At 46.1% G+C, this 16,343-nt stretch overlaps 1 protein-coding gene across 1 annotated transcript in view; it reads right to left on the reverse strand.

Moving 5' to 3' along the window:
- The window catches only part of sema5bb (sema domain, seven thrombospondin repeats (type 1 and type 1-like), transmembrane domain (TM) and short cytoplasmic domain, (semaphorin) 5Bb), a gene marked incomplete at both ends in the record, with an annotated part of 60,939 nt that extends 45,024 nt beyond the window's left edge, over window positions 1-15,915 (reverse strand). The window contains 5 exons of the mRNA XM_084152819.1: window positions 2,912-3,010; window positions 3,312-3,374; window positions 10,093-10,138; window positions 10,319-10,418; window positions 15,723-15,915. Coding sequence (XP_084008945.1) covers window positions 2,912-3,010; window positions 3,312-3,374; window positions 10,093-10,138; window positions 10,319-10,418; window positions 15,723-15,915 — 501 coding nt within the window. The remainder of the gene's footprint in view (window positions 1-2,911; window positions 3,011-3,311; window positions 3,375-10,092; window positions 10,139-10,318; window positions 10,419-15,722) is intronic.
- Between the last annotated feature and the right edge of the window lie 428 nt (window positions 15,916-16,343).

Raw genomic sequence — 16,343 nt, forward strand, 5'->3', positions numbered from 1 at the left:
GAACCACATTTAGACAGGCTGTTTTCCCACAGTAGTTGTGGGATCTTGTTCCGTGTTGGTTGTGTTAGACCTAGGACGTCACGTTATCGTTTGTTGTTTTGTTTATCGTGTGATACTTAATAAAATAAGTATGTTCGCATTTCACGCTGCACCTTGGTCCTCTTCCTTCGACGATCGTGACAGATGGTTTGGGGATGCTTTGCTGCCTCAGGACCTGGACGACTTGCCTTAATAGAAGGAACCATGAATTCTGCTCTGTATCAGAGAATTCTACAGGAGAATGTCAGACCATCCGTCTGTGAGCTGAAGCTGAAGCGCAGCTGGGTCATGCAGCAAGACAATGATCCAAAACACACAATCAAGTCTACATGAAAATTGCTAAAAAGCAACAAATTGGAAGTTTTGGAATGGCCTAGTCAAAGTCCAGACCTAATCCCAATTGAGATGTTGTGGCAGGACTTGAAACGAGCAGTTCATGCTTGAAAACCCACACGTCACTGAGTTAAAGCAGTTCTGCATGGAAGAGTGGGCCAAAATTCCTTCACAGCAACGTGAGAGACTGATCAACAACTACAGGAAGCATTTGGTTGGAGTCATTGCAGCTAAAGGTGGCACAACCAGTTATTGAGTGTAAGGGGGCAATTACTTTTTCACACAGGGGAATTGGGTGTTGCATAACTTTGTTTATGAAATAAATTAAATAAATATGTAATTGTTGTGTTATTTGTTCACTTATGTTCCCTTTATCTAATATTAGGTTTTGGTTGAAGATCTGATAACATTCAGTATCACAAATATGCAAAAGTAGAGAAAGTTAGAAAGGGGGCAAATACTTTTTCATAGCACTATGTCCAGATGTCCATGCTTGGATCCTATATAGCAGGAGCAGGCAACTCAATTCAGCTGCTGGACGAATTTTGTCGGAATGGATGTCAGGGGACCGGAATTTTATGTAAATTGCAAATTGACCACAACTAAGCCCCAAAAAAAGATTGTATTTGAAAATAACAATAATTTCATACCTTGATTACATTGAGACACGATCACATCTCTTTTTTTATTTGTGGGGATACTGGGGAACAGATTCCCCCCCCCCCCCCCAAAAAAAAAACAACGACAACAGTATTATAAACATTTCTTCCATGCCAAGATAATCCATCCACGTGACAGTTGTGGCATATCAAGAAGCTGATTAAACAGCATGATCATTACACAGGTGCACCTTGTGCTGGGTACAATAAAAACACAATGCCACAGATGTCTCAAGTTTTGAGGGAATTGCAATTGGCATGCTGACTGCAGGAATGTCCACCAGAGCCATTGCCAGATAATTTAATGTTCATTTCTCTACCATAAGCCCCCTCCGATGTCGTTTTTGGCCTCTGCAGACCACGTGTAACCATGCCAGCCCACATCCGGCTTCTTCACCTGCAGGATCTTCTGAGACCAGCCAGCCAGACAGCTGATGAAACTGTGAATGTGCACAACCGAAGAATTTCTGCATAGACTGTCAGAAACCGTCTCATGGAAGCGCATCTGCGTGCTCGTCGTCCTCACCAGGGTCTTGACCTGCCTGCAATTCGGCGTCGTAACCGACTTCAGTGGGTAAATGCTCACTGATCATATAATGAGTTATTCAGGATGCAGTTATTTGTAGATCAGTCAATCTGCTCAGTCGGTGATCAGTGACTGAGAAGGATTGATGCTCTCAAACACAGCCATGTCAGAGAGGAGAGAGTGATACCTGCTTTTTCTGTTACTCCTCTCTCATCACCCTCTCCCTCCTCTGTTACTCCTCTCTCATCTCCCTCTCCCTCCTCTGTTACTCCTCTCTCATCTCCCTCTCCCTCCTCTGTTACTCCTCTCTCATCCCCCTCTCCCTCCTCTGTTACTCCTCTCTCATCTCCCTCTCCCTCCTCTGTTACTCCTCTCTCATCTCCCTCTCCCTCCTCTGTTACTCCTCTCTCATCCCCCTCTCCCTCCTCTGTTACTCCTCTCTCATCCCCCTCTCCCTCTGTAACTCCTCTCTCATCCCCCTCTCCCTCTGTTACTCTCTCATCTCCCTCTCCCTCCTCTGTTACTCCTCTCTCATCTCCCTCTCCCTCCTCTGTTACTTCTCTCTCATCCCCCTCTCCCTCCTCTGTTACTCCTCTCATCCCCCTCTGTTACTCCTCTCTCATCTCCCTCTCCCTCCTCTGTTACTCCTCTCTCATCTCCCTCTCCCTCCTCTGTTACTCCTCTCTCATCCCCCTCTCCCTCTGTTACTCCTCTCTCATCCCCCTCTCCCTCTCCTGTTACTCCTCTCTCATCTCCCTCTCCCTCCTCTGTTACTCCTCTCTCCTCCCCCTCTCCCTCCTCTGTTACTCCTCTCTCATCCCCCTCTCCCTCTGTTACTCCTCTCTCATCCCCCTCTCCCTCTGTTACTCCTCTCTCATCCCCCTCTCCCGTTACTCCTCTCTCATCCCCCTCTCCCTCTCCTCTGTTACTCCTCTCTCATCCCCCTCTCCCTCCTCTGTTACTCCTCTCTCATCCCCCTCTCCCTCTCCCTCTCCTCTGTTACTCCTCTCTCATCCCCCTCCCTCCTCTGTTACTCCTCTCTCATCCCCCTCTCCCTCTCCTCTGTTACTCCTCTCTCATCCCCCTCTCCCTCCTCTGTTACTCCTCTCTCATCCCCCTCTCCCTCTCCTGTTACTCCTCTCTCATCCCCCTCTCTCTCTCTCTCCTCTGTTACTCCTCTCTCATCCCCCTCTCCTCTCTCATCCCCCTCTCCCTCTCCTCTGTTACTCCTCTCTCATCCCCCTCTCCTCTGTTACTCCTCTCTCATCCCCCTCTCCCTCTCCTCTGTTACTCCTCTCTCATCCCCCTCTCCTCTGTTACTCCTCTCTCATCCCCCTCTCCCTATCTCTCTCACCTGTCGGGTGGTGCAGACGGGGGTAAAGGCGTTGGTTCCACAGGTGAAGATCCGCCTCCCAGTGATGAGCAGGACCCGGATGTAGTTCTGACACTCATCCTGTGGGGACGGGAACACAGGAGGTCAAAGGTCAAAGATGTCATAACACACCATACAATGGTCTATGTTAATTTATTCCTGTACTAGGGTATTACAGCTTCTATTACACTTCATTGAAGTTACTGGCCCCCTATCTAAATATCTCTTGTGAGGGCATCCTCTTTAATGTAGAACTCTACCATACGTCTGTCTTTCTCTATATAAATATATATTGTGAGGGCAGCCCCTTTAATGTAGAACTCTACCAGTTGTCTGTCTTTCTCTATGTAAATATTCCAGAACTGCCAGACAGCTACAATACCTCTGTCTTTCCTTTGCTCTGACACGACCGCTTGGTGTCGTCATCTGGTCCCCATTCTACTGCCTAGAGAAGAAAATGATGCAGAAAGATGACATAAACGTGTGCACAATAACGTGGACAGAATGTGTAGATTGGATCCTTGCTAAATCAGACTTAGTATGGGATATGTACTGTATATACTATTATACATACACTGGCCAAATGTATGTGGACACCCCTTCAAATTAGTGGATTCGGCTATTTCAGCCACACCCGTTGATGACAGGTGTATAAAATTGAGCACACAGCCATGCAATCTCCATAGACAAACTGCCTCTGGAAGCAACGTCAGCACAATAACTATTTGTCGGGAGCTTCATCAAATGGGCGTCCATGGCCGAGCAGCCGCACACAAGCTTAAGATCACCATGCGCACGCCGCCATTGGACTCTGCAGCAGTGGAAACGCGTTCTCTGGAGTGATGAATCACGCTTCCGTCTGGCAGTCTGACGGACAAATCTGGGTTTGGCAGATGCCAGGAGAACGCTACCTACCTGAATGCATTATGCCAACTGTAAAGTTTGGTGGAGTAGGAATAATGTTCTGAGGCTGTTTTTCATGGTTCGGGCTAGGCCCCTTAGTTCCAGTGCAGGAAAATCTTAACGCTACAGCATTAAATGTCATTCTAGACGATTCTGTGCTTCCAACTTTGTGGCAACAGTTTGGTGAAAGCCTGTTTCAGCATGACAATGCCCTGTGCACAAAGCGAGGTCCATACAGAAATGGTTTGTTGAGATCGGTGTGGAAGAACTTGACTGGCCTGCACGGAGCCCTGACCTCAACCCCATCAAACACCTTTGGGATGAATTGGAACGCCGACTGCGAGCCAGGCCTAATTGCCCAACATCAGTGCCTGACCTCCCTAATGCTCTTGTGGCTGAATGGAAGCAAGTCCCCACAGCAATGTTCCAACATCTAGTGGAAAGCCTTCCCAGAAAAGTGTAGGCTGTTATAGCAGCAAAGGGGGGGGGACCAACTCCATATTAATGTCCATGATTTTGGAATGAGATGTTTGACGAGCAGGTGTCCACATACTTTTGGCAATGTAGTGTATAATGCATGTATACTGTTAACTATGAATTGTTGTTTGCACACTTGCACAGCTAATGCAAGACATATGACGTTACATTTACATTTGACATTTTAGTCATTTAGCAGACGCTCTTATCCAGAGCGACTTACAGTTAGTGAGTGCATACATTTTTCATACTGGCCCCCCGTGGGAATCGAACCCACAACCCTGGCGTTGCAAGCGCCATGCTCTACCAACTGAGCTACACTGATTCCCCCATCTCAATCACTCCAGTCTAACCACCATGGCTACTCCCCCCTACTCAATCACTCCAGTCTAATACCCATGGCTACTCCCCCCAACTCAATCACTCCAGTCTAATCAACATGGCTACTCCCCCCAACTCAATCACAAGTGTCTAATCACCATGGCTACTCCCCCCAACTCAATCACAAGTGTCTAATCACCATGGCTACTCCCCCCAACTCAATCACGCCAGTCTAATCACCATGGCTACTCCCCCCAACTCAATCACAAGTGTCTAATCACCATGGCTACTCCCACCAACTCAATCACGCCAGTCTAATCACCATGGCTACAACCATTGGATCTTGACCACAGGGCAAAACAAAAACACGTCATCCAGCTAGCACAAAATGTTCTAACAACATTTGCACGTGGTTCCCCTATGGTTATTTTGCATATAACTTTCTAGGAACGTTGCAGAATAGTGTTTTGGGTTCAGTAAGTGACAAATGTCTGAGTAATCTGGCATAAGAATAGTATATGATTCAACTGTAATCTCTGTTCATACAATTTCATTGTGGTGAAGAAAGCTGAGTGATTGAAAAGCAGAATCAGAATTTTCAATAGAGCAGCACCTCATTTCTTGGGGACAAATGTTATTATAGTTCTGGTAAACTGTCTGAAACTGCAAAATCAAGGTTTGTTTACACCATAAATATCAGTGTAAACAAACGTAGTAAATACAATTTTGTGCACATCTGAAGGCCCAAAATTGCCCAAGACTGCAATTTAATTTAACTAAAATAGCTGATAAATAAATCGGTGTGTGTCCTACCATTACAATGCTGGCCTGCACAAACTATTTCCTATTTCCTATAAAACCAATATATCTGTCAGACCCTCAAACTGAAGAGGAGTCCTTCCACTGACACACCTTACAGTCTACTGTAGCCTTTCACTGTGCTTTACTATGGAGCCACTGAAACCAGCCTCAGCCTCGTGAAAGCTCACTGCTAAACTCACTCCCACTCCCACCAAGTCTTTCCCTCAGTCACCCCTGACAACGGAGCTCCCAAATTTACTTCTAAAGATCAGCGTGAATGAATGACCAAACTGAAAACCCTTCCCTGTGTTTGCATAATGCCATTGTGTCCTCTGGTGCAGTGGTCGATTAAGGAGTTGGTTCTCAGAGGTGTCATTCATGGTTCGCTTGCTCTGATAGGCCGACCAGGGCCTCCAAAGTCACACATGTCCCTCCCTCCCCCAGCCTGCTCCTTGTCCGTTCATTCAGTGTAGCACTGATGAATGATATGAGACTTTTATTGAGACAGTCAGTGGCTTTATTGTTCGAGGACACTCCTTACGTACCTGGATGTATACTGTCTACATTTTTTCACACCTTTTCATAGTTCAGTACTTTTTTAAGGCACGTTTAACATTTTAACATTTGGCGATAGTGGTACAGATATAGGATCTTAATTTGAGCCAGTTTGCTACAGCAGGAAAAAAATCCTGCAGCAACAGGAAATTTGAATTATTATGTGGATTATAATTAATGCCCATTTTTGTAGCATATTAGCGTTTTTCATCATGAATCTTGTTCTGGAGGCATCGCTGCTGATTGGTCACTAGCTGGCACAGCCACAAAGTCATAAAATCAGATTTTAAACCTAACTCTTTCAAAGTGGGAAATTACAAACTTCAGAAGCCTTTTTAAACCTCAAATACACTACAAGTTCTCCTGCAAAAGGGTGATCAAATTAAGATCCTACATCTGTATATTGAAATTGTAAAATAGCCTTGTAATAAATTATATATGTTATATGTAGTCATCCTTGAACTTCCAAATAAAATCATAGTCCCTTGTATCCATGGGTACAAATGGATCATAATTCGTAGGGAAAAAACGCTCCAATCATATCATTAAAGGAGAGAGGTTCTTTGTAATATTCACAGTATGTCCTTCAGTTGTATACTGATGAAAAGCAATTCATACAGTTAATGACATATCAAGGAGCCATTGTAAGAGATATAATATATTTATAAAATCCCCAAGACAGACAGACGGACGAATGGACAGGCAGACATTTGTGCATTCTGCAGCACAGTGACAGTTCCAAAACAGCTTATTCCGATTGATTTTAGGGAGACATTTGATGGGTATTATCCCAAGAAAGCAATGACGTGACCCTCAGGACAAATCTGACTGAAAGTTCATGACTGACATCAAATTGATCAACAGCTCTATGGACATCCATTTAGCAATGACAGAGTAGGGATCAGGGGAGGGAAAGAAAGAAAGACACAGACAGACAGACAGACAGACAGACAGACAGACAGACAGACAGACAGACAATGTCACGTTCGTTGAGTACAGGATTGGACCAAGGTGCAGCATGGTATGCGTACATGTTCGTTTATAGAATAAACACTGAACAAAAGCAACGTGAAATTCTACAGGCTAACATCAAACAAGTCAAACACACAGAAACAAGATCCCACAACATAGGTAGGCAACATGGCTGCCTAAGTATGATCCCCAAATCAGAGACAACGATCGACAGCTGCCTCTGATTGGGAACCACACCCGGCCAACATAGAACTAGAATATCTAGATCATACACATAGAAATTCACACCCTGACCAAACCAACTAAAGAAAACCGGTCTCTCAAGGCCAGGGCGTGACAGATAAACAGACAGATTATGTTTATTTATTTTCCCTTTTGTACTTTAACTATTTGCACAAAATATGACATTTGAAATGTCTTTATTATTTTGTAACATTTGTGAGTGTGATGTTTACTGTTCATTTTTGTATTGTTCATTTTACTTTTGTATACTAACTATTTCACTTGCTTTGGCAATGTAAACACATGTTTCCCATGCCAATAAAGCCTGTGGTGTTGATGGTATCCTCAATGAAATGATAAAATATACAGACCACAAATTCCAATTGGCTATAAAACTCTTTAACATCCTTAGCTCTGGCATCTTCCCCAATATTTGGAACCAAGGACTGATCACCCCAATCCACAAAAGTGTAGACAAATTTGACCCCAATAACTACCGTGGGATACGCAAGGACAGCAACCTTGGGAAAATCCTCTGCATTATCATTAACAGCAGACTAGTTCATTTCCTCAGTGAAAACAATGTACTGAGCAAATGTCAAATTGGCTTTTTACCAAATTACCATACGACAGACCACGTATTCACCCTGCACACCCTAATTGACAAACAAACAAACCAAAACAAAGGCAAAGTCTTCTCATGCTTTGTTGATTTCAAAAAAGCTTTTGACTCAATTTGGCATGAGGGTCTGCTATACAAATTGATGGAAAGTGGGGTTGGGGGAAAAACATACGACATTATAAAATCCATGTACACAAACAACAAGTGTGCGGTTGAAATTGGCAAAAAACATACACATTTCTTTCCACAGGGCCGTGGGGTGAGACAGGGATGCAGTTTAAGCCCCACCCTCTTCAACATATTTACATTTAAGTCATTTAGCAGACACTCTTATCCAGAGTGACTTACAAATTGGTGCATTCAACTTAGGATAGCCAGTGGGACAACCACCCCCTATATATATATATATATCCGAATTGGCGAGGGCACTAGAACAGTCTGCAGCACCCGGCCTCACCCTACTAGAATCTGAAGTAAAATATCTACTGTTTGCTGATGATCTGGTGCTTCTGTCACCAACCAAGGAGGGCCTACAGCAGCACCTAGATATTCTGCACAGATTCTGTCAGACCTGGGCCCTGACAGTAAATCTCAGTAAGACAAAAATAATGGTGTTCCAAAAAAGGTCCAGTTGCCAGGACCACAAATACAAATTCCATCTAGACACCGTTGCCCTAGAGCACACAAAAAACTATACATACCTCGGCCTAAACATCAGTGCCACAGGTAACTTCCACAAAGCTGTGGACGATCTGAGAGACAAGGCAAGAAGGGCCTTCTATGCCATCAAAAGGAACATAAAATTTGACATACCAATTAGGATCTGGCAAAAAATACTTGAATCAGTTATAGAACCCATTGCCCTTTATGGTAGTGAGGTCTGGGGTCCGCTCACCAACCAAGAATTCACAAAATGGGACAAACACCAAATTGAGACTCTGCATGCAGAATTCTGCAAAAATATCCTCTGTGTACAACGAAAAACACCAAATAATGCATGCAGAGCAGAATTAGGCCAATACCCGCTAATTATCAAAATCCAGAAAAGAGACGTTAAATTCTATAACCACTTAAAAGGAAGCGATTCCCAAACCTTCCATAACAAAGCCATCACCTACAGAGAGATGAACTTGGAGAAGAGTCCCCTAAGTAAGCTGGTCCTGGGGCTCTGTTCACAAACACAAACAGACCCCACAGAGCCCCAGGACAACAACAACAACAACACAATTAGACCCAACCAAATCATGAGAAAACAAAAAGAGAATTACTTGACACATTGGAAAGAATTAACAAAAAAACAGAGCAAACTAGAATGCTATTTGGCACTAAACAGAGAGTACACAGTGGCAGAATACCTGACCACTGTGACTGACCCAAACTTAAGGAAAGCCTTGACTATGTACAGACTCAGTGAGCATAGCCTTGCTATTGAGAAAGGCCGCCGTAGGCAGACCTGGCTCTCAAGAGAAGACAGGCTATGTGCACACTGCCCACAAAATGAGGTGGAAACTGAGCTGCACCTCCTGCCAAATGTATGACCATATTAGAGACACATATTTCCCTCAGATTACAGAGATCCACAAATAATTCGAAAACAAACCCAATTTTAATAAACTACCTTATCTACTGGGTGAAAAACCACAGTGTGCCATCACAGCAGCAAGATGTGTGACCTGTTGCCACAAGAAAAGGACAACCAGTGAAGAACAAACACCATTGTAAATACAACCCATATTTATGTTTATTTTCCCATTTGTACTTTAACTATTTGCACATTGTTACAACACTGTATATATACATAATATGACATTTGAAATGTCTTTATTCTTTTGGAACTTCTGAGTGTAATGTTTACTGTTAATATTTATTGTTTATTTCACTTTTGTTTACTATCTACTTCACTTGCTTTGGCAATGTTAACATGCGTTTCCCATGCCATTAAAGCCCTTAAATTGAAATTGAATTTGAATTGAGAGAGGGGGTGCAATTTGAGAGTGAGGCGGCAGAGTAAAGGTAGCTGGGTAGATCCCGTTCCTGTGTGATGTTACTGGTAAACACCAATCTGGCCCAGTAAACCCCCAGAGTGTTGACATTCCTGCCCCCGCTCCCCCGCTCCCCCGCTCCCCCGCTAGGCTAAGGAACGGCCCCTACTGGCCAACAGTTACTCTGATGTGTCTGGTCTCTTCTACCATTTCAACAAACTGTATCGTTGCCTAGCTACCATTTGGAAGAATGAAAGTAATGTGGTATGAAATAATAGTGGGAGAATGGAGAGCTGTGAACTGCTTACCTGTAAGAGAGAAGCATTACTGAGACTCAGTCTGAAGAGGTGATTTCTGAAGATAGAAGAGACAGAGTTCTAACCAACATGATGGCATATTCTACGTTAGTAAAAAACAAGCAAAAGTCTGTTGTGTTGGATGTGTGTGTGTGTGTGTGTGTACATCTAAAAATAGGTGGTCTGTGTGTGTGTGTGTGTGTGTATGCTTGGGTTTGTGCGTGTGCGTGTATCTCACCTGGCTCCCACAATGAGCTGGTTTCTGGTCAGGTCAAGGGTCAGCTGGGAAAAGTCCTTCACTCCGGGACGAGAGAATCCTGACATCCAGGGACTCAACGCTGAAAGGAGGAAGAGAAAGGGAGGAAGAGGAGGAGGAGTACGAGGAGGTAAAACAAGAGTGTGAACATCCAGTCAGTTTGGAAACCGACAGCAAACGGTCGCTGGCTCAGGCCTTGCTCTGACTGGGTTTTCACAGATGTGTGAAATGTCTCTCCCCTGACGCTTTACCTGGAATATAGGGATGAGCCTTTCACAGTGTGACCTACTGGTTTTTCATGAGGCATCAGTTCAAACCAGCTCCTGTATATCCATTATGACAGTAGCAGGCTAACACAGTAGCATGTTGACACATCTGTATCACATCAAGATCAGTGCGACTGTGAGAGCGGATGGCTCAAAACCAAAAGCCGTCAACCAGCAGATAATCTCTTCCTTGAGCCCTGTGCTGAAATGCATGCTGACCCTTACCAGAGGCTGAGCTAACGCTAGCCTGCTTCATTAGATGGAGAGAGAGAGAGAGAGAGAGAGAGAGAGAGAGAGAGAGAGAGAGAGAGAGAGAGAGAGGAGGAGGAGGAGGGGGGAGACAGAGAGCGAGAGGGGAGGGGAGAGAGAGAGACAGAGAGAGAGGGGGGAGAGAGAGAGAGAGAGGGGGAGAGAGAGAGAGAGAGAGAGAGAGAGAGAGAGAGAGAGAGAGAGGGGGGGGGGAGAGAGGGAGGGGGGAGACAGAGAGAGAGGTCTTTGGGGGGGGAGAAAAGAGAGATGTCTTTGGGGGAAGGAAGGATGTATCCAAAGCAATAAAGGCAGGGTTTGTTTTGGTGTCCTGATCTTAATGCAACCCGACACCCAGTCAAAACAGCCAAGGCTCAGGGCTCTGCACCAATCGAAAGACTGCTTGATGGGCAAATATAAACAGTTTAGCCTGGATGAGTCCAACTGGAGACTTTAATTTGAGGAGATAAAGAGACAAAACTTCAAAACAAATTGGAAAGTCAGAGAAGGCGAGCATGACGTTCTCCTACAGGCTACCCAAGCTAGGACGTGATATCAGCCTACACTAGATTCTTGCAATAAAGTTCAATATAAACTGGGTGATTCGAGCCCTGAATGCTGATTGGCTGACAGCTGTGGTATATCAGACCATATACCACGGATATGACAAAACATTTAATTTTACTGCTCTAATTATGTTATAATAGCAATAAGGCACCTCTGGGGTTTGTGGTATATTGCCAATATACCACGGCTAAGGGCTGTATCCAGGCACTCAAAGTTGCGTTGTGCGTAAGAACATCCCTTAGCCGTGGTATATTGGCCATATACCACACCTCCTTGGGCCTTATTGCTTAAATATACTGTATCTCAGCAACAGCTTAATATATAGATCATTTCTACAGAGGACAGGTGATGTTAAGTGTATTTCAAAATCATAATACTGTAACATAAAAAAAGCAGCAGCCATTGAGATAGTATTGTAAACCGTGAAACTCCACACCACTCCGCTAACACAGACAGACTGTTAATCAGAACCACTATTTGTCACGATCGTCAGGGAGAGACCAATGCGCAGCGTGTTGAACGAACATACTTTAATTAGTTAAAGTGTCAAACAAAATACAAAACAAGAAACGACTCGTGAAGTCCACGGTGACAATGACCGAACACGGAACAAAAACCCACAAACACAAAGTGAAAAACAGACAGTTAAATATGGCTCCCAATCAGAGACAACCAGCCAACAGCTGACACTCGTTGCCTCTGATTGGGAGTCACTATGGCAAACATAGAAAACGACAAACTAGAACCCCCAACATAGAAATAAACCACATAGAATGAACACACCCTGGCTCAACATATAGAGTCCCAGAGCCAGGGTGTGACAGTACCCCCCCCTAAAGGCGCGGACTGCGACCGCGCCTCAATAAGAGCAAAACAGGGGAGGGCTGGGTGGGCATACCTCCTCGGCGGCGGTTCTGGCTCCGGCCTTGCCCACCACCCTCCAATAAACCCCCCATAGCGCCCCTGGTCCGGTCTGGCCCCGCTGGCTGGAGCTGACCTGGACGTAGCAGGAGCGGCTAGCTTCAGCTCCGTTGTGGAGCAGTTGAGCGGTACCTGATTTGGCACCGATGACCCAGGCACGGGTTGTGCCGGGCTGACGATGCGCACCCCTGGCTTGGTGCGTGGAGCAGCAACGGGCCAGACCGGGCTGACGATGCGCACCCCTAGCCTGGTGCGTGGAGCCGGAACGGGCTTCACCGGACTGACGACTCGCACCCCTGGCTTGGTGCGTGGAGCCGGAACGGGCCTCACCGGACTGACGACTCGCACCCCTGGCTTGGTGCGTGGAGCCGGAACGGGCCTCACCGGACTGACGACTCGCACCCCTGTCTTGGTGCGTGGAGCCGGAACGGGCCTCACCGGACTGACGACTCGCACCCCTGGCTTGGTGCGAGTAGCAGGAACGGGCCTCACCGGACTGACGACTCGCACCCCTGGCTTGGTGCGAGTAGCAGGAACGGGCTGGACCAGGCTGATGACTCGCACCCCTGGCTTGGTGCGAGTGGCAGGAACAGGCCGGGCCGGGCTGGCGACGCGCACCGTATACTTGGTGCGAGTGGCAGGAACAGGCCGGGCCGGGCTGGCGACGCGCACCGTATACTTGGTGCGAGTGGCAGGAACAGGCCGGGCCGGGCTGGCGACGCGCACCTTAGACTTGGTGCGTGGAGCAGGGACAGGCCGGGCCGGGCTGGCGACGCACCCCGTAGGCTTGGTGCGTGGAGCAGGGACAGGCCGGGCTGGGCTGTCGACGCACACCGTAGGCTTGGTGCGTGGAGCAGGGATTGGCCGGACTGGGCTGGCGACGCACACCGTAGGCTTGGTGCGTGGAGCAGGGACAGGCCGGACCGGGCTGGCGACGCACACCGTAGGCTTGGTGCGTGGAGCAGGGACTGGCCGGACTGGGCTGGCGACGCACACCGTAGGCTTGGTGCGTGGAGCAGGGACAGGCCGAACCGGGCTGTGGAGACGGATAGGAGCCCTGGAGTGAAGAGCGGCCACAACCCGTCCTGGCTGAATGCCTACCCTCACACACTCTGTGTGAGGCATCCGCACAGGACGTACAGGGCGGTGTATCCGTAACCTGGTGGCCTCCAGAATCCGCCCCTCTTTTGCCTCCGTCAGCCCCGTCGTCCATGCCGTGTGCCCCCCCCTAAAAATGTTTTGGGGTTGCCTCTCGTCAGTCTCACTCCATGGCCGGCGATCCTCCCATGTCCAGTCTGCCTGCTCCTGGACACGCTGCTTGGTCCTAGTATGGTGGGTTTTTCTGTCACGATCGTCAGGGAGAGACCAATGCGCAGCGTGTTGAACGAACATACTTTAATTAGTTAAAGTGTCAAACAAAATACAAAACAAGAAACGACTCGTGAAGTCCACGGTGACAATGACCGAACACGGAACAAAAACCCACAAACACAAAGTGAAAAACAGACAGTTAAATATGGCTCCCAATCAGAGACAACCAGCCAACAGCTGACACTCGTTGCCTCTGATTGGGAGTCACTAAGGCAAACATAGAAAACGACAAACTAGAACCCCCAACATAGAAATAAACCACATAGAATGAACACACCCTGGCTCAACATATAGAGTCCCAGAGCCAGGGTGTGACACTATTATCTTAAACCTCACACTGTTAAAACAGACCTCTGGTTCTTTGTCCATAAAATAACCTTAAATGCTCCCTCTGGGTAGGAATAATGACTTGCCGTCTATCTCGTTAAAAATTAGAAATTGTATCCTGCATAAAGGTTAGTCCCACTGAGATCTTTCAATGAAGGCGATATTAAAAATGAAAAATGGCACACAACTTCTGACGGCATTCGTATCACACCATAAACATCCACAACACAGCAGCAGTAAATCCTTCTGAATGCAGATCTTATTATTGCTGCTTTGAGCTCTTTACAAAATGTCTGACCTTGTTATCACAAACACAACATTTGTGTAGTAGTGACCATTACAATACAGGTCAAAACATGCAGTGCCTACAGTTGTATTCTCTAGTGGATAGATTAAATGTATAAATATATTGAATACTTACATTTCTCATAGGGAAATGTACAGCAACATACAGGCATGCTTGATACAATGTCACCTGGATCTGAATGGCTTCAGTCAATATCAATGTTTGTCTACAGCAGGGATGAGCAACTGTTGGCCCCCCTTTTGTAGGCCTGCGATCAACTCCACCCCCAAAATATATATCAGTCACTGACAGGCCGTGTCAGCTAACATTTTTTATATTGGTAAGTTAGTCTATCCAGCTATCTAAACTTGTAGTAATCATGGTCAAATTACCGACCGGGGGCCCCCATTGATTTTGTTAGTCACTCTTACTCAGATATCATATTAAAAATCTCCACCCCATGGTAAAATCTGTAGAATTGCAGGAAATTACTCGAAAATGTCAAATTCTTCTCGTCGCAGTCATATGGGGAGAAAACAAAATGTAACTTAAGAAAATTTCAAACAACAAAATGTCACTTAGGGCCCTCAAAAGTAACTGCGAGCCACTGCGGCCCCTCATGATGAGTTCAAATCTTTTGTGGCCCCCACCCACATCAAAGGTGGCCATCCGGCCTCCATTAAGACAACAATAGCAGACAGCCCTATTCCCTGAGGTACATAGTGATGGCAGTCTCAGCCACATTGGACCAGCATATGTGAGAAGTGTGCCAAGTGTCTGATGATTGACAGTTGAGCCATCTGACAGTCATCCCCCCCCCCCCAGAAACTACACCCCTGAGAGGGGGCGCATCCTGGCAAAGGACAGACAAGTTCTAACAGACATCCAAATGGAGTGGAAATTCTCTCTCTCTCTCTCTCTCTCTCTCTCTCTCTCTCTCAGAGCTGACTGTGGAGGGAAGGAGTGAGGGAGAGTTTTTTGGGATGTAAGAGAGAAAGAATAGATAGCTCTCTAAAAGGGAAAAGGCTCCAGAAATGAGAGGAGTCAAATTATCTACAATCACAAAATGTTGCTGTCCTTTTGGTTTCTCTTGGGCCAGACCCCTATAGCTAGCTTTACGGGCAGAGGCGTGATTGAAAAGGATGAGGCTGCAGAATCCTCAGAGGAGATAGCAGTGAATAGCAGACCATTGTGAAACGTCTCATTGGAATGATTATGCTAGTGAATGCTGCAAGGAGTAGATTTACTAAATGGTATTGGAAATCTTTTAAATACTTTAGCTATGCTTGATTGAGTTGCCTGGCGCAGTGGAACCAATTGTATACTCTCAAAAATGCAAACCCCAACTATCTGGCACAACAGGCAGACTCAAGCAAATGCTCAAAGTACCTTATGTGCTCACCTTTGTATGGGACGATGGGATGAACTTTCCTGGTACACTCTGGTGGGGGCGGGGACGGGCTCTCAAAGTTGACCAATGACTGCTGGCATAGACAGAGTGGCAGGCAGAGGAGCAGCAGTAGACCAACGGGAGGAAGGGACACAACCTCCAGCAGAGACGTCACCATGGTTACAGGGCCAACCACACCCACCATACCTCTAACTGGTCCTCACAGGACACACCTGAGGGAGAAAGGACAGAGCTGTCAGTCAAACATACACATGGCCAATGACGACTGGTTGCAACATACATACAGACATCCAATCACCGCTTAGACAGTAAAGTGCAGCGAAAGACACCTAGAGCAACAATGCCTTCTGTATAAAATGTATTTGAGCTTTTTGATATTTTTACTCCATGAAAGATATCGGATATAAACGTACAAAGAGCAGCGTGTCAACTGAACACCACAAACCATAGATAATAGAATGTTCTCTATCTCTATGCCAGATTAGATCAATTTAACAAATCTGATAATTTGATTTAAACCTTTTAGTGACTCCAAGCATTCCTGACCTCTGGGCCTTGTACTTTTGACCATTTTATGGGCTGGCCGGTTGACACCTGTCTAGTGTGCTGACA

The sequence above is a fragment of the Coregonus lavaretus genome (genome assembly GCF_964263955.1).
Source record: "Coregonus lavaretus genome assembly, chromosome: 35".
Taxonomy (NCBI): Eukaryota; Metazoa; Chordata; class Actinopteri; order Salmoniformes; family Salmonidae; genus Coregonus; species Coregonus lavaretus.